We start from the raw sequence: 17,527 nt of genomic DNA on the forward strand, positions 1-17,527 counted from the left end.
GACTAAAACAGTCAGAACGAAAAACAAATGAGCAGATAGATTTAATGGCCAAACCATCACCATGGCTCCCCTGTTCTGCGCTACCCAGGACAAACCAGCTTAGAAGGTCAAGGCAAAGAATGAAAACATCAGAAACAGAAATCAAAATCGCATGCAAACTAAGGCTAAACAAAACAGCGGGGTTATGATCCTTGACATCAGTAGCTGTAAGCGCTTCCTTGATATTCCCCATCTGCATATCATAGGAAACAAAACCTGTCTGGTGGTGAATGCCCAGTGTGCGAAATCTCACACAAGGACACCCTACTAAGATAACTGGAGTGGCATTATTAAAGCTTCTCTTAAAAAGAAAACCTTCTTTTTAAAAGGCGTAGTCTTCAGCTTCTTGATTAAACTGCACAAAGCAGCTGTTTATCCACTCGCAGTAACCAGCAGGTGAACCCGATTCAATATTTATCACCGGCTTTCACAGATCACCGCTAACCAAGCAAACGTTTTAATTAAGCTGGAGCTTGCTTCAAAGAGCTCATTCAGGACGTCAATCAGCGAGGGTAAGGGATCGGATACTGTGTCAGGTGAGAGTGTGTAATACAAATCCACAACTTTCTTCATCCCATCCGCAGTAAGCTAGCCCCGCTCGAGAGCCCACGCTCTGATTGTAACAGACTGCCAGTCTCCTGGAATGTGTAACCGAAGTCACTCGGACTCCATTGTGGAGGTTGTAAGCAATATGTTAAACTGCAATGGGCTAGCACATTAAGACAGATCCTTTTCACAGCTGTTTCTTGATACTCCAAGTGTTTGTTACACTACTCTCCATTTACTGTTTACTTTCTTGCCTGAGTGTAAGTGGGGATTCCTTAACGCAGACGCCCCATGATCTCAATAAAATTAAATAAAAAAAATTAAAACCACGAGTCTGTGCTTCAGCAGACCCACTGCTTCTGCAACAATGGAAGCTTTACCTTCCAGTGACTGCATATGAGGAATGAGTCAAACCATCGGATAGACAATTTTTGAGGGGCACTGATGGGAGTTGGGAGTCCAACACCTGGAGGACATCAAGTTGGGGAAGGGTCCCATGTGCCGGCTGGAGGTATATAAAATTATGCAGTGTGGGGAAAGTAGACGGAGAAGTTTTTTTCTACCTCTCCAATAATACTAGAACCCAAGGACTGCAAATTAAATTGAAAGTTGGACGATTCAGGACAGACAAAAGAAAAGTAATTTTGCACAAAGCACATAGCTAAACTCTGGAATTCGCTCCCACAAGAGGTACTGGCAGTGATGGCGACCAATATGGATAGCTTTAAGAGAAGACCAAACAGCTCCATATAGGATGGCTATCAGTGGTTGCTAGCAACAAAGGCTGTTCTACCTTCCCTATCAGAGGCAGTGTACCTCTGAATACCAGGAGCAGGACTCGCAAGTGGAGAAAAGGATTGTTGCCTTTCAGGCTTCCTATAAGCATCTGGTTCGCCGCTCTGAGAATAGGTGCTGGACTATACTGGCCTTATGTTCTTAAGTTATGTTTTATATCACCACAGCTTGATGATGATTGGCTTGTGGTAACACAGTGGTGGGTTTTTTCAGTGGTGGCACCAGTGATGAAACATGAGACACCTGATCAGTATTCACATCCCACCACCTCTTTAAGACACAGCTGTTTATGCAAGCATTCCTACTAGTACAAACACTATGAAAAAATTATTTTTACTTGCTCTTTTAACTGTTTTAGTTGCTACGCTTTCTAATTGGCTTATTTTGTTGTAGATTTTAATTGTTGATATTTGATGTAACTGTTTTATTGTGTATTTTAATTGTGTATGGCTTTCATACTGGGAAACCTCATAGGAGCCATTTTGGTATGTAAGTGGCCTATAAGTTAATCATCGGGCTCTGCCCAACGAGCCAGGTGGCTGAGCAGCCTCGCACCTAGATTTTTTCCGTACCAATCATCTTATGCTATATAACTCAGTTTCTGAACAGAGGCCCATTATACAGCAAAATATAAAATAATATTTCTACAGAAAATGCAAAAAGAACTATGAAGGGCAAAAACTAAAGGCTACTACAGACTGGTCACTGATAATAAAGTCACTGGTCACTGGAAATAAAAAAGAAATCACATTTATTTCTTTATTCAACGTGTCTGTGCTGTCTTTCCAAACCTCAAGGAAGTGTACAAAAATATAAGTGAAAACAAAACATAAAATTAATGAGCTAACAAAGTGTTCCTCAGTGGGGGGGGGGCATCCCTGAAGACTCCCAAGCAGTAACAAAGGTCAAATGAATGCACTTTGAAATCACCTGTAAAGATGAATGGTCTACCTCTAAGCAGACATCATTCCATAGTTTTGAGGCAACTGATGCAAATGACCTTGCACCCAGTTGTGCTGGCCCACAACAGAGCTTTTTCAGTGTGGGATGCACATATCTCCATCATTGTCAACTTTCAATAGGAGTTTGAAAACATTCCTGTTCACCCAGACATTTAATTGCTATTCCAGGTGATCCTGTTATCACTGGATGAAATAATGCTTTAAACTGTAATTTATTTTATAATATTTTCAACTGAAACTGCTTTTAGATGTTTTTATTTGTAATTGCTTTTAGAATGCTTTAACTGTTTTAAAAATGCTTTCACTTTGTTTTAAGACTGTATATCTGTTTACCTCCCTGAGCTCCTTAGGGAGGAAGTTTGGGGTATAAATTCAATAAATATGTTAAATTTTCATACATACATAAAGACATAATTTTATTTGCGTGACGCCTTTCCAAAGTTCAAATCATGTTCAAGGCAGCTTATGACTTGAAAAAACACACACAACTGCAACATAAAAAGAAGTCATAAACAATAAATAAAACATCAAAAAATACACAACCAAGCTGAACAATTTCCACATAAATCATAAGATCTAAAATGAAAATACAAAAACCCAACAGCAGCAACCCCAACACACACAAAAAACCAACCCACTATCTGGAACAGGAAGACAAGGCAGGGTCTAATTAAATAACCAAAGTTGGCATGACAGCCAATAAAGGAAGAAGACATCAAATAATCAATTGGAAGTGCACAGGTACACCACAAACTAAGGTGCTATTTTACTCCGAACAGATTTATAGGAGCTCCTGAATTCGGGGGGGGGGGGAGGAAAACACGTAGGGGATGACCCACAGAATTCTAGGGCTTAATAATTTCCCACAGCATCAATACATGACATCCAAAAGACAGGTAGATTCTCAGGATTGACCTCAAATGCAACAGAGTGCACTCCAATAGGAACAGAACAGTGGAAAAGCCCTGGTACAAAGGACCACAGTTCAAGCCTCTTAACAGGTATTTTTACTTGTTCACCTGCAGCAATTAAAAACATCTCTAGGTGATCAGGCATGCTAGTTAGGCATGCTAGTTCTTTATTTTCCATGGATGTGCTGCAAACAACTAACACAAGTGTATGTGGGTAAGTGAGACAGTACAGGAGAAATGTCGGCAAGCAACTTATTTTGCTTTCATATGCAGGGCTGCCATAGTTTAAATATACAGTATAAAGATGTGCAGCTGAGCTGTGTTTAATGAACTACACCAATTGTGTTTGATGTCTTGCTTTTACTAAGCTGCCAGTCACCAGTTACGCACAAAGGTCTCTCCCTTTTTTAATAAAAAGAAAACAAAAAACAAAAACCACCCTTTTAAGATAAAAGGTCAGGCCCAAACATAAAGCTCAGTGCCCTTTTACTGTTAAATATAAATGCAATTCTTTTCAAAAAGATTCCCCCGCTCCATCTCCCCCCCCCCCCTTCTTATGCAACCTATGGCTTCTTTCAACTGAACAAATATGCTTTAATTGTTCCATTGGAAATACATGCCCTCTGGGTTAAGGACTAAGAAGGATCTCCAAAACCAACACATATGTATATTCAAAGGGCTCTTTGCAAGGGCCTTGCTTCTGTAATGTGTTGTTAGCAGAAGGGAAAGAAAAACATCCGTTAAAAGGGCATATTGTCAGTGAACACCACAGCAGGCACAATGCTCACCCACTGTGCATGATCAAAAGGTAATAAGAGCAAAAATTTACCCAGGCTACCTTTATCATGGCTCTTGCTTTTGTCTCCTTTCCCTGAGCTGCAAACCATACTGTAGAGTCACTGCCAGAAGCTCATTTCAACAGAAAGGGCAGAATGAGGTGAGCAGGTCGCTGAAAGATGTTGGGGGAGGGGGGAATCCCTCAAAATGTCTAGAAAGAAATGTTGGTGCAGTGTCTGAGTGAATACCATAAATCAGGGAGGGGAAAGCTGTGGCTTTGTGTACTGTTGGACTGCACTCCAATCATCCATCACCAATTGGCCACACTTGCTGGGGTTGATGGAAGTTGAAACCTAACATCATCTTGGGAGTACAGTATCAGGTTCCCTGTCCCTGCTGTAGGCAGTAGAACACTTGCTGCACGTGCAAGGCCCCAGGTTCAATCCCTGGCACTCTCCAGATCAGGCTGGGAAATACTCATATCTGAAGGCAATGCCAGGTAGCATAGGCCAGGCTGGGAAACCTGCAACACCTCCAGACATTGTGGGACATGTAGTCCATTATCTTCAATTAACCTGGTGTAGACAATACTGGACTCGAGGGTGAAGGGTCATAGTTCCGCGGCAAGGCCTCTGTTTTTCATGCAGGAGATCCCAAGTTCAATCTGGCATCTCCAGGTAGAGCTGGGGAAAGCCATTGTTTGAAATCTTGGAGCAACCCTGTCAGACACTGTAAATAAGGCTGAGTAATATGAACCAATGGCCTGACTCAGTATAAGGCAGCTTCAGATGTTTCCTACATTTTATTGAAGCAGTGAGGGAATAAATGTGAAATGCTTGCTTACTTTTTTCTTTTCTTTTGTCATTCCATTCTATTCTCCCATTTTAGGAAGAGCCCAGCAGCTTTGGAATGCCTTCAGGATATTGTCTTCAAATTAAGTACATGAGAACATGAGTCAAAATGCAAAAATAAAGTAAATGTTGTGACTAAGGGCAGTTTCACACATTACAAAAGAAATTCATTAGATCACAGTCAGAGGACACACCCACAGCTGCCTGATAAGCATACCTGCAGGATGCATGTGATTACCAACACGTTACTCATTTTATGAACAGAAAATTTAGGGGTACTGGGATTATTCAGACCATCTCCTTTTCTTTCTCCATGCCTGCAGTGTTCCCTTCCTGCACTTCCGAGGGATGCGAGTGCCCAATATCACACCAGCTGAATTCTGTCTTAATAGTGTGGAGCATTCCTTACAAAGAACTTCTCAATCACAAATGTCAGTCGTCTAGAGCAGGGGTGAGCAGACTTCAAGCTTGTAAGAGCTACTTTGTTTTTTCCTATAACTCCCAAGGTCTACACATTAGAGCCAAGTACAAAATAGGCTAGGCATGTGCTTTAAGCAAGGCACCTTCAAGTGTATTCCAGCCCACGAATTTGTTTTCAGTGTCTGAAAAACAGCTCTCAGCCCTTTCACAAAAGACCAACTCCTGATTCCTCGTGCCCCAGCAACACCCCTAATTTTGAGTTGGAGCTAAGGTTATTGCTAATTTTAAACCACTGGGAGTTGGGAATCCTTGGTGATCCACTGCCAATCATTCAGAGATCTATCTTCTGCCCAGCCCTGGTTTAGAGTAGCAGTGGGTAGACTTCACACTTGTAGTACCGGTATCTGAAGTCCATGATAGGGACAGAGAAACACATGAAACTGCCTTATACCAAGTCAGACCGTTGGTCCATCTAGCTCAGTATTATCTAAACCAGTGTTTTTGAACCACTGTTCCGCGGCACACTAGTGTGCCGCGAGATGTTGCCTGGTGTGCCGTGGGAGAATTACTTTATATATAGTCAATATAGGTACAGAGTTAAATTTTTTAACATTTTCTAAGGGTGGTGTGCCTCGTGATTTGTTTCATGAAAGAAGTGTGCCTTTGCCCAAAAAAGGTTGAAAAACACTGATCTAAACCGACTAGAGGTGGCTCACCAAGGCTCCAGACAGAGGGATATCAAGAAAAGGCACCTTTAATCAAGTCTGGTATTGCTTTATTGTGTATATAAATAAATTAGACGCAGAGGCCCTAAATACACTACCATAGCAAGGTATGCACCCACCAGTTTTTTTGCTGTTAGGACATTGGAGATCAGTGACCATTCTCTTGGTAACTCTGTGCTGTACACTATGAAACTTGTTAAGACAGACAAAATAAGCAGATTAAATGTCAAACTTAGTTTTATAAGTTATTTATTTTTACCTACCTCTCATCTGTTGGTTATTTATTATTTGTAGCCCTAACTTCTACAAAATTAATTTTTAAAAAAGAAAATCAACTTTTGGGCTTTAAGGCACTGAAATAGTTTTGAAGGATCAAGCTTTAGTTTTGAAGGATCAAGCCTACCCTACAGATTGAATATGGTTCGGTGCCGAGTTTCATTATCAAAAATCCATCCACCTAATTAAGTGCAGCCAGTTTTTTTCTCTTCTGGCTCTGTAGTACCAACCTGAAATAACCAAGCCCTTTATCTACAATATGATTAAGAACTGGATTATAATTAACTTTTTCATTAGTCCAAGAGTCACTTTAAACAGATTTTGAAACCTGAGTCTTGTGAACTTTCACATTTTGAGCAGACGACGCGACGAGCTTATTATGCTGCATATTTTGGTCATATAAGGTTTACAATACAGCATCTGCAAAGGAAGAAGTGGCCTCAAATTCTGACATTTTACAGGAAGATACATGTGTAACTGAGCAAGGTGTTCACCAAACTGGAGGGACACTAATCACACAATTATAAGGTTTGCAAAGGAGGCACCCCCACACTCCTCCAACCCTTATTTATACTTCTCTGAGTCAGAACAAGATGCCATGTGTTAAATTCAGCAGAGGGGGGACCTCTTGATACTTTCAGAAGCACAGGGTATGGACGACCAAGGGAGTGCTTTCTCTGTGGCAGCCCCTAAAAACTGTGGAATTCCTTCCCTACCAAAGTGTGCCTAGCACCATCATTTTGCCAGAAGCAGAAGATACACCTATTTATCCTGGCCTTGGTGCACAAGTTCAGGTATTTTTGTGGGACGCATCTCTTCTGTTTCATTTAACCTATATTATTGCTGCTTTTGTTTGGAATGGTTTTATTTTTATAACTGCATAAACCACGGATATTGTAAACTGTAAAAAACCAAATGTACTGTATTTTATTACATTACAATTAGAAATCAATAAAAAATACAATATATAAAAAGAAGCAATGAAATGTAATAAAAAAACATACAGCATCTAGCACAATTGCAACAACTGGCAGGAAATCATGAACTGGGCTGCCAAGTCTCCCCCTCAGCAATTTTCAAGTCATCTGAGGAGGGCATTTTGGGAACTGCTTGCATAAACTGTTTTAGTTGTTTTTTAGTGTGTGGTCATATTGTTCAAATCCACCCTCTGACTTCATAGTGGAGGGCAGGTTAAAAAATCAAATTAAACAGATAAGAGGCCCCTGTTTCTTCACACCAATTTTAAAAAATAAGAGTTGTGAATGATCCAAAAAAGCACAGCCACACACAAGTCCAGCCCCTCTACAATTTCAAAAGTTCAATTTACCTAATAAATTGTTACACTCAGGTTCATGAATGGAAACTGCCTTAATAAAACTTCCACTTCAAAGCAGAAACCGCTTTCTGCTACAGGTGGCAATTTTCCTTTACTCTTGCTCTATAATCCACAAGCTCATTTTAACAGGCTAAAGTGCTGCATACATAAATATCACTAAGTTGTGGTTTATTGTCTCTCTCATATATATGGGAGAGACAATAAACCACAACTTAGTGATACATATATATGAGAGAGAGAGAGACCTGTAGTTGCCTCAGCAATCACGGATTTTTGTTGTAATTCAGGAGAGAACTTGGAAGTTTGATGTTGTTCAGGTTCTTTTGAAGGGTTTGCATCTGAAAACCAACAGTGCCCCCTGCTGGGCTCCAGAGTTCTTTACAATGAAATGCCACAGAGTTTGGCAGATTTTAAATTCTACACAGCTTTTCTGTACACTAATACTAATAAAATTTATTGAGCACTGTAACAGATATAGGTCCTCTTCTTTTAAGCAAAAAACTTTTTTTGTTAGTGATGAGCGCAATATAATTTTTTAATCCACTGAAATTATTGAGCATGAATAAGTTAGGTACATTAATTTCAATGGCTCTAATTATTAGTAAATCTGATTGAATAGCAACCATCTGTCTAGTAAAGCTACAATGAGAATGGTTGTTATTCCGCCTATGTGTACACACACACACACACACACACACACACACACACTCCTGCCCCACATCATGTAGTGCAGTGAGGTGGTAGAATACAGATTAAAAAAATGCTTCCCTGCAAATATTTTAAAGAGCAAATGTCATCTCAGAGTGATATATATCAGAGTGGTTTAGAAGATAAATCAGCATACAACAAAACAATAAATAAAACCAGCAATGCTCAACCAAAGAAGAAGCCTAAAAAAATGTTAAAACCCAGTAACAAGATACAACAAAAACCATCAATTCAACAAGTACTTCTCAAAGGATGACCAAAGAAAAACAGGTATGTCTTCAGAGCCTTTTGAATGTGCTGGTAATAATGGGGCTGCCAGACCCCAGATGCTAAAGCATTCCAGAGACATGGAGCTACTACAAATAAGGCCATCTCCAATCTCCTAGCGCCCACCAATCTAACTGCTGTCACAGCAGGCAGGTGAGATGGGCCTCCATTTCTGATCTTAAAAATCGGGAAAACTGATATAGGTGCAGCAGACTTTATAACTTGGGTCCTAATCAATTAAGGCTTTAAAGCATAAAACCAACACTTTAAAGGTTAAAGAAGCCAGGGAGGGAAGGAGAAAAGCCAGGGTGTTGTATAGTGTTAGACTAAGACAGGGGAAGGTAAAGGTAAAGGGACCCCTGACTGTTAGGTCCAGTCGCAGACTCTGGAGTTGCTGCGCTCGTGTCGCTTTACTGGCCGAGGGAGCCGGCGTAGCTTCTGGGTCATGTGCCCAGCATTGACTAAGCTACTTCTGGCCAATCAGAGCAGCACACGGAAATGCCGTTTACCTTCCCGCCGGAGCGGTACCTATTTATCTACTTGCACTTTGACAAGCTTTCAAACTGCTAGGTTGGCAGGAGCAGGGACTGAGCAATGGGAGCTCACCCCGTCACTGGGATTTAAACCGCTAACCTTCAGATCGGCAAACCCTAGGCTCTGTCATAAAGCTCTCACTGGGAGCATTTGGGCCAGTAACTATTTCTTAGCCTAACCTACCTCACAGGGTTATTGCAAGGATAAAATGGGGAGTGGAGATAGCTGTTTAGATCACTGTGACTTCTTGGAGGAAACAATCTAGATAGATAGATAGATAGATAGATAGATAGATAGATAGATAGATAGATAGATAGATCAGGAGCCATTCTTTCTGCCTTCCCAGAATGCTCTGCATTCCAATCAATACACCTACACTGTGTTAAACAAAACAAAAAAATTACACAAGTGAGAGCTCAGTAGGTGTGTCATATATTATTAAAAGTTTATACATTGATTCACAGGGCCAGATTTTTCTGCTGACATGCTTTCAGTGAAGGGGAAAAAATCAATGGAGTTACCTTGGCAGACAATCTGACCCATTTGCATTTAATGGAATTTCAAAATTATTCAGTACTTAAAGAAACGGCTTTAACTTGGAACGCTATTTGAGCTCTGATTAATAAATCACTTAAAATTGTTTAAAAGATCTCCCCTCCCCAACTGGTTTTAAAAGCTTACAAGATTCCAGTGAAACAAGCATAAATATTACACAATAATGTAAAAGAAAGGCCCCTTCCATTGCTTTCCATAACACCCAAGACCATAGCTGCCAAGTTATCCCTTTTTTAAAGGGATTTTCCCTTATGCTGAATAGGCTTCCTCGCGAGAAAAGGGGAAACTTGGCAGCTATGCCCAAGACCACGTGCTGCATTTACACACCCACATCATGTCACTTGGTCACCAACATTTTGGTGACTCTCGGCCAAACACCTGAGCTGTCTCCACTGAAAAGTATTACTTTCCCCAGCTGATTTTAGGATTCTAGATGATACCTTCAATTATTTATTTAAAGATTTATAAACCACATTTTCATATGAAATATACATATATATGCACATCAGTAAAAGTTAGTTGGACAAAGAATCTCTGGCTTGAAAGGCCTGTCTGAATAGTAGTGTTTCTAGAAGGCATCTAATAAGGAGCAGTAGTGGCTTCTGACAAATATCTGTTGGCATGTGGGAGTCAACAGGACCACCAAAAATGTCCCATCTCAGAAATTTGCTGGAGAAGGAGGAAGGGGAGAGAATGCAAACCTTGGAGAAGGCTAGCCTTGTTTATGTCTGGTTAAACCACAGTTTAGTAGGATATCCAAACGTATTCTGTGTGCAGCTAATGCCTGGTAGAAGCCAGTGTGGCTCCTGGGTAAGATTCTCATCAGACAAGGGTTGGGCCTTCAGTGTTCTCCATGGTTTGGTGTGATTTACCCAAGCCTCAGCTACACATGCACATGCACACATCATCCTTTCTTCACATGTGGTGATTCCCTCTCTCCTTTCCTGTTCTGAGGCAAACTATGGTTTGCCATTTTGTCTGAACAAGAAGAGATTTTTTTATAGAAATAATTGAATTTTTTTGTTTCACTTCAAAGCTTGGATGAGAGCCTGGGCTGTTGTGCATTCCAAAGGGACAGGGTTTATCTGAAGTCACTACTTGTGAAGCAATTTTGCTGAAGGAATCCCTATTGATTTCCCATAACCCTCAACTCCACTAAAGAAGGACGCTAACTATAGAAGCAACTTAATTGTGCAGTCACTGATTTTCAGTTAGACACTTACAACAGCAACAATGAAAATCAATACAAGTTGCCCAACTTATTAAGTCATTGTGGCAGCTGAGGTCATTAACTCACAGCACATACAAAAAGTAAGCACTTACTCATGTCAGTAATAGTCCATGCGCTTGTTTAGCTGTTCCTATCACCCCTTCAAGAGGAGTCGTAAAACTATCTCTTTCGCATAAAAAGAGCCAGCTCAGGCAGAGAACCAAACTAGGCACATGCCTGGGGTACAAAAATCTCCGGGCCACCTTTTTCAAACATACTTTTAAAAAAAGAGACAGTATGAAGAATGTGTTCAGAGGCAGCATTTTAAAAGTGCTGTGAATTGAGTTTTGACATAACAAAAAAGCTGGCAAAAATAAGCCAGGAATTCCTGAACTATCCACAGTGAATGCCTCAAGCGCCCCAATATATAAATAAAATCGAAAGGTTCTGTGAGTCTATTAAAGGGACCCCTGACCATTAGGTCCAGTAGTGACCGACTCTGGGGTTGTGGCGCTCATCTCTCGTTATTGGCCGAGGGAGCCAGCGTACAGCTTCCAGGTCATGTGGCCAGCATGACAAAGCCGCTTCTGGCGAAACAGAGCAGCACACAGAAATAGGTACCAGAGCGGTACCTATTTATGTACTTGCACTTTGATGTGCTTTCGAAATGCTAGGTTGGCAGGAGCTGGGACCGAGCAACAGGAGTTCACCCCATTGCGGGGATTCGAACCGCCAACCTTCTGATCGGCAAGCCCTAGGCTCTGTGGTTTTAACCCACAGCGCCACCTGCGCTGACAAAAATAGGCTGCCCACTGCATCTTTGCCTGAGCCAGCATTTTTGTTCTCCATCTATCCAATAGTCTTTTCAGGGGGTAAGCTATTGCCTCCCATCTCTACGGCAGGAGCAACTGAAATACTGAATTGCTCTCTCAATACAGTGCACCTAAGAATTACTTGACATCAGAAATGGCTGCCTATTGTATCTCCACTTGATTCACTGCACTGGGCTTGCCTTCTTCCAAGTAGGAAGAAGGCAAGCCCAAGAATGACCAGGCATTCAAAAGGAGGTGAGATAGTAGTAATGGGGGAATTCAACTATCCTGATATTTGTTGGATGTCCAATTCAGCCAAGAGCATAAGGTCGAACAGATTCCTCACTGGCCTTGCAGACAATTTCATTGTCCAGAAAGTGGGAGAACCAACAAGAGGATCAGCCATTTTAGATCTGGTCCTAACCAATAGTGATGACCTGGTTAGTGGGGTAGAAGTGGCAGGATCATTAGGTGGGAGTGATCATGCTCTTCTGGAGTTTATTGTTCAGCAGAAAGGAGCAACCAAGCATAGTAAGACTCAAATCCTAGACTTTAAGAAAGCCGACTTCAGAAAACTTAGGGAAACGCTGGGTGAGATCCCATGGACAGACTTACTAAAAGGGAAGGGAGTTCATGATGGTTGGGAGTTTGTTAAAAGGGAGATATTAAAAGCACAACTTCAGGCAATACCAATGAGAAGGAAACATGTAAGGTGCCTAAAGAAGCCAGGGTGGCTATCTAAAGAACTTTTAACTGAGTTAAGATTTAAAAGGGATATGTACAAAAAATGGAAAAGGGGAGAAATCACCAGAGAGGAATTCAAACATATAGCCAGCACATGTAGAGACAAAGTCAGAAAAGCTAAAGCACAGAATGAACTCAGGCTCGCCAGAGAGGTTAAAAGCAACAAAAAGGGCTTTTATGGGTATGTCCGTAGCAAAAGGAAGAACAAGGAAACAGTGGGGTCACTTAGAGGGGAAGATGGTGAAATGCAAACAGGGGACAGAGAAAGGGCAGAACTCCTCAATGCCTTCTTTGCCTCGGTCTTCTCCAAAAAAGAAAACAACGCCCGACCTGAAGAACATGGAGCAGATGTTTCAGCAGGGGAAACACAGCCCAGAATAAGTAAGGAGGTAGTACAAGAATACTTGGCTAGTTTAGATGTATTCAAGTCTCCAGGGCCAGATGAACTACATCCAAGAGTATTAAAAGAACTGGCAGAGGTGATTTCAGAAAAATTCCTGGAGAACAGGCGAAGTTCCAGCAGACTGGAGGAGGGCAAATGTTGTCCCTATTTTCAAAAAGGGGAAAAGAGAGGACCCAAACAATTACCGCCCAGTCAGCCTGACATCAATACCAGGAAAGATTCTAGAGCAGATCATTAAGCAAACGGTCTGTGAGCACCTAGAAAGAAACTCTGTGATCACTAAAAGTCAGCATGGGTTTCTAAAAAATAAGTCATGTCAGACTAATCTGATCTCATTTTTTGACAGAATTACAAGCCTGGTAGATGAAGGGAACGCTGTGGATGTAGCCTATCTTGATTTCAGCAAGGCCTTTGACAAGGTGCCCCATGATATTCTTGTAAAGAAGCTGGTAAAATGCGGGCTAGACAATGCTACCATTCAGTGGATTTGTAACTGGCTTACTGACCGAACCCAAAGGGTGCTCATCAATGGCTCCTCCTCATCCTGGAGAGTAGTGACTAGTGGGGTGCCACAGAGTTCTGTCTTGGGCCCAGTCTTATTCAACATCTTTATCAATGACTTAGATGATGGGCTTGAGGGCATCCTGAGCAAGTTTGCAGACGACACCAAATTGGGAGGGGTGGCTAATACCCCAGAGGACAGGATCACACTTCAAAATGACCTTAACAGATTAGACAACTGGGCCAAAGCAAACAAAATGAATTTTAACAAGGAGAAATGTAAGGTACTACACTTGGGCAAAAAAAATGAAAGGCACAAATACAGGATGGGTGACACCTGGCTTGAGAGCAGTACATGTGAAAAGGATCTAGGAGTCTTGCTAGACCACAAACTTAACATGAGTCAGCAGTGTGATGCAGCAGCTAAAAAAGCCAATGCAATTCTGGGCTGCATCAATAGGAGTATAGCATCTAGATCAAGGGAAGTAATAGTACCACTGTATTCTGCTCTGGTCAGACCTCACCTGGATTACTGTGTCCAGTTCTGGGCACCACAGTTCAAGAAGGATACTGACAAGCTGGAACGTGTCCAGAAGAGGGCAACCAAAATGGTCAAAGGCCTGGAAACTATGCCTTATGAGGAACGGCTTAGGGAGCTGGGTATGTTTAGCCTGGAGAAGAGAAGGTTAAGGGGTGATATGATAGCCATGTTCAAATATATGAAAGGATGTCATATGGAGGAGGGAGAAAGATTATTTTCTGCTGCTCCAGAGAAGCGGACACGGAGCAATGGATTCAAACTTCAAGAAAGAAGATTCCACCTAAACATTAGGAAGAACTTCCTGACAGTAAGAGCTGTTCGGCAGTGGAATTTGCTACCAAGGAGTGTGGTGGAGTCTCCTTCTTTGGAGGTCTTTAAGCAGAGGCTTGACAGGCATATGTCAAGAATGCTTTGATGGTGTTTCCTGCTTGGCAGGGGGTTGGACTGGGTGGCCCTTGTGGTCTCTTCCAACTCTATGATTCTATGATTCTAGGAGGCGCATGCAGACTGAATCACAGAAAGAGGTTGGGCATTTTTCAGGTTGGCAATCACTTACTCATAACTGCTCCTTTTTAAAAAATAAAAATAAAAATAATATTTATAGATTTCCCTTCCTCAGAGAGCTCAAGGGGATGTATATCAAAATACAGCAAACTAAAAACATAATAACAAATAATTAAAACAGATAGAAAGTTTACTCCTGAGCAGCTACCGGTATTATCAGACTGCAAAAGCCTGGGTAAATAAAAAGGTATCAAATGGATGTTGGAAAGCCAGCAACACGGGAGACACAGCTCTAGGGGGATAACGTTCTTAAAATAAACTTCCTGGGGGTACAAGAGCAAAGCATCCATCCACCTTTATTTTTGAGCCAAACCGTGCTTCCACTATTAGAAGGCTGGGAGGCACTGTGGTTAGTGAACAACAACAGCAAGTGGTTCCGAGTATGAAAGAAACAATTACGATGCATAGAGTTATAGAAAAGTGGCAATTCTCTTTCATTATATTTATTCAATATAAAACGGTTATCAAATAACATTCAGGTGTTATACACCACTATATAACCTCCACAAGAAGAAATGTCGACTATGAAATGCTAGAAAGAAAAAGGACACTTTCTTTAAAACAAAACAAAACTGTACATACTATAAACATCAAAGGCCAGAAAAACTGAAATAAAAGAGCACAGGAGAGATGCAAACTCTCAAGCAGGGGATGCCTTGAATACCAAGCCTGCCAAGGTCATTGCTGGAGTAAGAGCCTCTTAATGTTAAAGCACCAGGAGGAGGAGGAGGTGGAAAGGGAGCTACAGCTGGGCCAGCTAGAACACCTGGGTTCTCATGTTCAACTCTTCTGCAACAACATACGGTAATTGGTCTTTGCTTCTTGAATCCAGAACTGCTGTACTTACTGTTTTGAGAGAGAAAGGGAGCGATTTTTCAGAGCACACAGTTAAATCCCCATTTTTCTTCTGCCGGTAAACCTCCAGAGCGTCAACTAACTGGGTTCCTTGGGACAGCCGGTGCCGTTTCCTTGCCTGTAAGGAACACCCAACATGCCTGTAAAACTCAGGTAGGAGGCACAATGTCTCCTTTTAAGCCAGTGGCTTTTCAAAAGTTCCTACATTGATGGGATTCCTTTCCCCAAGATCTGTCTGCTATGGAACCCCTGCACACTGCAAAGTATTCTAGGCATTTGCTAGAGGACAAAGAGTTCACATCGAAAAGTGGCCAGGCCAGCTGGATGTTAGAATGGTCCTGTATCATAAAAATCCAACCTAGAATGTAACTGAACCTCCGTAATAGGGAAGACATGAGTCAGACTACTGACATGTCTAGTTTGCTATTGTCTCTGCCATTTGGGTCTTAAGTTGCTGAGCTAGGACCCAACTATAGCAGGCGTGGGAAACTCGGGCATGGGGGCCAAATGCACACTCCAGGCTTCTCTATATAGCCCTTGGGACTCTCCTGAAGCCACACAACCCTCCCCCAGACCATAACACTCTCCAGCCCTGTTATTGTGTCCTTTAACTGTGATCATGCTTCATATTTGCATGGATGGCTGTATTTGTAGAAAAACTTTTGAGTGGCTGGAATGTCATCTACTCTGCGAGAAAATCCATCTTGCCCCATCAGTTTTGGCCTCTGTTCCTTTCCATCCTCAAGTAAGTGCCCACAAAGTGCCCCAGTTTTTTGCCAACTCTGTCCTAGCTATGATGAACATACATTCTAACACAGCTACAATTTAAAATGTTTGGGGAATAGAAAGGCTGCATGCTTAACCAGTAAGATCAGGGATGAGGAATTTCTGTGGCCCTCCAAATGTTGCTGAGCTACAACTCCCATCACTTCCAGCAAAGAGGGACCATAGTCAGGGATAATGAGAGTTGTAGCTCAGCAGTATCCGGATGAAAAAAATATAAACTAAATTTTACATCAACTGAATTTTAGATTAACAGAAATTATAATTGTTGCGAGTCAAATGGAACAACATTTTAAAACCATTTTAGCTCTGGTGTTGTATCAAGGCATGAAAAACATAAAAAAGATGGCCTGTCTTTCCAAAATGATTAGCAGGTTTCATTCATTTTATGTCCAGTTATCTCACACTTTCTCCATTATCTCAGAAAGTTATCTTTTTGTGATATGCATTTGTCTTTACATTTAGTCAGTTGATTAAAAGGCAGACAATAAATGAACACAAACACTTTTTAAAAAAATCAGCGGACAGCCCTCAAATAAAGCACTTTAATTTTAAGATATGCCTGTAATTAATCCTACCTTGTAAATAAGTTCCCAAAAGTTAATAGTCTATTTAAAAAAACCAATTATTAGCCCATTGGGCACTGACAGGGGAAGAACATTGAATTGAATTTAAATGCTGAGAACAGAGGCAGTGGCTTCTCTCCTCATTTCTATGAAGGGTACAAAGGGGAAACTGAGGGCCCATCTACACTTCCACTAAGAAGAATGGGTTCGAGTGGTTTTCTGCTTATCCCATGCTTTTTGGACACAGTTTGCAGGAGTTTTCTGTTTACCCGACTGCTTTCCTGGGGAAAACCCAGTCTGCAGCGCTGAATTGGAGCAAGTGTCAAAAAGACTGTGTTTTCCTGGAGGAAAGTGATGGGACAAGTAGAAGCCTGGATTAACCCTGTATGTTCCATCCATCCTCCGCGAACCTGCTCATTCATCTGCATGCAATTCCTGGTCACTGCAAGCAACCAGACTAGTGCTTAAATACAAGGCTGAACTAATAACGGCTTCTGTGGGAGAAACAGCCAAAAACAGAAAAAGCAATCAACAGTCTGGTTTGGGTTGTGACTCAGTCCTACTTATCTGTACAGTTTTAATTGATGTGCTGATCCATAATTGGACTGATGGATACCTGAATTAATTTTGCTAGCAGCAAAATGTACTCACCTGCTGGTCTGTTTCTAATGAACGAATCCTTTTCCTATCTACTATAAAATCATCATCTCCATCTTCATGCGAAGATGCCTGCTTCTTTGCAGATAGTTTGGAAGCAAGTGTGGTTCTTGAGATTTCATCTGCTATGGCAACATATAAAATAGAAAATCCCTATTATTTAGCCACTGTAGAAAAAACAAATCACTA

The 17,527-nt window shown here is 41.4% G+C and overlaps 1 protein-coding gene across 3 annotated transcripts in view; it reads right to left on the reverse strand.

The window, feature by feature from the left end:
* BRIP1 (BRCA1 interacting DNA helicase 1) overlaps positions 1 to 17,527 on the reverse strand; it is a 112,982-nt gene that overhangs the window by 86,817 nt on the left and 8,638 nt on the right. For 2 of the 3 annotated variants that reach the window (XM_088657919.1, XM_088657917.1), the window contains exons 5-6: positions 17,333 to 17,463; positions 15,325 to 15,450 (exon numbers count right to left, since the gene is read on the reverse strand). In XM_088657919.1, the coding sequence (XP_088514045.1) occupies positions 15,325 to 15,450; positions 17,333 to 17,463 (257 nt within the window). The remainder of the gene's footprint in view (positions 1 to 15,324; positions 15,451 to 17,332; positions 17,464 to 17,527) is intronic. The other variant, XM_088657918.1, reaches the window with a different exon arrangement.

The sequence above is a fragment of the Zootoca vivipara genome, chromosome 14, assembly GCF_965207765.1.
Source record: "Zootoca vivipara chromosome 14, rZooViv2.hap1.1, whole genome shotgun sequence".
NCBI classification, from domain to species: domain Eukaryota; kingdom Metazoa; phylum Chordata; class Lepidosauria; order Squamata; family Lacertidae; genus Zootoca; species Zootoca vivipara.